This window comes from Sciurus vulgaris (assembly GCF_902686455.1).
Source record: "Sciurus vulgaris genome assembly, chromosome: 4".
Classification (NCBI taxonomy): Eukaryota; Metazoa; Chordata; class Mammalia; order Rodentia; family Sciuridae; genus Sciurus; species Sciurus vulgaris.
Genome location: NC_136464.1, coordinates 163,024,454 through 163,027,328, shown reverse-complemented (window position 1 = coordinate 163,027,328; position 2,875 = coordinate 163,024,454). Strand labels below are relative to the sequence as shown.

The 2,875-nt window shown below is 34.6% G+C and overlaps 1 protein-coding gene across 1 annotated transcript; it reads left to right on the top strand.

Annotated features, from left to right (window-relative positions):
- The first annotated feature begins 371 nt into the window (after positions 1-371).
- Positions 372-2,625, top strand: RPL21 (ribosomal protein L21). Its single transcript, XM_079136866.1, has 5 exons — positions 372-450; positions 724-785; positions 1,470-1,582; positions 2,192-2,342; positions 2,483-2,625. The coding sequence occupies exons 1-5, from the start codon at positions 384-386 to the stop codon at positions 2,570-2,572; spliced, it is 483 nt and encodes a 160-aa protein (XP_078992992.1). The 5' UTR covers positions 372-383; the 3' UTR covers positions 2,573-2,625.
- Positions 2,626-2,875: the final 250 nt, after the last annotated feature.

Below are 2,875 nucleotides of genomic sequence, written 5' to 3'. Positions count from 1 at the left end.
ATAAAAAGGCAAGGTTGAGTTGTAGGGGATTCTCCAACAGTAGATGATCCTTTAGGTTCTAATTTCTAGTTCCCTTGGCATTCTAGCATGGGTTGTACAGATACAGTGAAGTACAAGTCCTGTTGATGTTTTTCTGTTCTCATAAGGAAATACTGGTTTGGGGTCTGATATCTAGTTCTGCTGCTTAGGAGTTTACTTGGTAATTTTTTTAAAAAAATTCTTTGAGAGAAGTAATGATTATCTGATTTTTTAAAAGACTGTTCCTAATTTGAAATTGCATACATGTGAAATTACAGGATTTTTGTTGTTGGTAAAGGGGAAATGCCAATTTTTCGGTTTTATCTGACTGATTTTGTACTTTCTGGTTTTAGTAATTTGCCAAAATGACGAACACAAAGGGAAAGAGGAGAGGAACCCGATATATGTTCTCTAGGCCTTTTAGAAAACATGGTAAGTAATTTACTTGAAGCTAAGCATAGCACACATTTGGATTTTTACTAGTATGTGTTGTGGTTCATAAATAACATTTAAATAACTTGACATTTTCTAATAGATAAGTAAGTATGAATTTTATGTAGTTTCATAACTATATATATGCAGGATTAAAACTTTGAAGAGGTGTGTAGAAGACAGATTTTACTGTCAGGAGAAATTTTCAAAAATAGTATGCTATTTTTATTGTAGACTTGTCTTGTGTCTGACAATTAAAACTTCTTTTGGCAGGAGTTGTTCCTTTGGCCACATATATGCGAATTTATAAGAAAGGTGATATTGTAGACATTAAGGTAAGTTATAAAATTGAAGAATAACACTGGATGTTAGAAAAGTTGGAATTAATATAATGTTGGGTTCTGAATTTTATGGGAGATACCTATTTTAGTAAGAGTTCATAAGAGTAAAGAATGGGTGTTTTTAAGTACTATTCTTATTGAGCCTAAGTTTTATTGATTACTTTTTTTTTAATTATTATTTTCTATTATGAAACAGGGTCTCACTAAGTTGTTTAGGGCCTGGCTAAGTTGTTGAATCTGACTTTGAACTTAGAATCCTATTGACTCAGCCTCCCATGTTGCCTGGGATTACAGGTGTGTACCACCACACCTGACTCATTACTTTCTTGAAGTTAATAGCCAATAGAAAATTGGCAGGGTGGATGATGAGAGTTGAAGTGAAAAGGAGTACCTTAGTGTAAAATTTATTAAGATGGAGATTACTGTTTTTATGAAACTCCAGTGAGAACTGTGTTCTTTTGTGTTCAGTATTTAAATATGTCCTGGCTCTGGAGCTTAATGATGATTACCTCTTTTGATTGCTTGAAGCAATGTGAAAAACACATTTCACCGGCTCTGAAAGCTCGAGTTGCCGTTTAAAGGAAATTTTATGACATCTTAGTTACTTCAATAAAAATGAGGGTTTAAGAGGAAGGAGGAATTGACTGGAATAAAACTTTTGTCTCCTTTCTTATCCAGGGAATGGGTACTGTTCAAAAAGGAATGCCTCATAAATGTTATCATGGCAAAACTGGGAGAGTCTACAATGTTACCCAGCATGCTGTTGGCATTGTTGTGAATAAGCAAGTTAAGTAAGTGATGATACAGTTTTTCATGACTAGTATTTTTCTTATACCCCCCTTTCACTTTGCCAATTGGACTTATGTCTTCATTGGTCATTCAAGTGGGGCAAAGGAAATATCCTCTTAAAACTCAGGCAAATTGAGTGTTTGTCATGTCACCTGTCAGAGGAAACAAATTAAAATAGATTTACTGGAAGGTCTTACACAATTTGTAAAGTTTTAAATTATACTAGTGATTTGATTTTGGTTCAACTACTAGTGTTTCAGAGGCTGTCACTTCATCGGAAGAATAGCAAGTAGGGATGTTTAGAGTGAAAAGACAACCAGTAGAGAAAGGAGAATAAGGTGAGGGAGGTGGGGTGGAAAACGGGCAGGGCACTCGGGACTGACTGGAGTAAATCAAATTCTGTATATATGCACTAAAAATAGAAAATAACAACAGAAGATGTTTACTTCAAGGCCTTTTCCAATTAGATTAATCTTGCAAAACTGATCAAGCCTTATTTATTCTGAGTAAAATATTAATAATTTTCCTAATAAATGGAACTGTCAAAACCATTTTCTACATCGCTGTTGTGTTTTTGATCAAATGCTTATGAGAATTTCTGTTCTCAACAGGGGCAAGATTCTTGCCAAGAGGATTAATGTGCGTATTGAGCATATTAAGCACTCTAAGAGCCGAGACAGCTTCCTGAAACGTGTGAAGGAAAATGATCAGAAAAAGAAGGAAGCCAAAGAGAAGGGTACCTGGGTTCAGCTGAAACGCCAGGTGAGAGCTTGACTTGGCAGGATGTATTGATGTTAATCTTGGGAAACTGTTAAAACTGTTGCTTAGATATTTTTTATAGAAGTTTAAGAATTGAGTGTATATTATTTTTAAAGTTCATTTCCTTTTTTCCCCTTCAATAGCCTGCTCCACCCAGAGAAGCACATTTTGTGAGAACAAATGGAAAGGAGCCTGAGCTGCTGGAACCTATTCCCTATGAATTCATGGCATAATAAATGTAAAGAAATAAAAGCCTGTGAACTTTAAAAGTGGTTTCCTTAATTGAGCCGAAGTGTGTATTTAATTGTGTCCCAGTTGGTTTGTGTTGTTTCTTCACTGTTCAAATTTAGTATTTTTATTGCAGAATGATGTGAAGTGACTTAATGTGCCTCAGATACACTCAGTTGGTTAAGAAATGGCCAGATATTTTTTATGAAATACAGTTGTTTGAAGGTGGTCTTTAAATCACCTTGGGAAAATACATACAAAAATAAGTGAAAGGAAATGTATTGAATTACAGCTCAGGAAAAGTTGAT

Bases quoted from the DNA above. Each gene is read 5' to 3' on its own strand.
- RPL21 (XM_079136866.1), top strand. From the start codon at position 384: ATGACGAACACAAAGGGAAAGAGGAGAGGAACCCGATATATGTTCTCT. The intron at 451-723 runs GTAAGTAATTTA...TTCTTTTGGCAG, and splicing joins TAGGCCTTTTAGAAAACATG to GAGTTGTTCCTTTGGCCACA. The intron at 2,343-2,482 runs GTGAGAGCTTGA...CCCCTTCAATAG, and splicing joins GGGTTCAGCTGAAACGCCAG to CCTGCTCCACCCAGAGAAGC.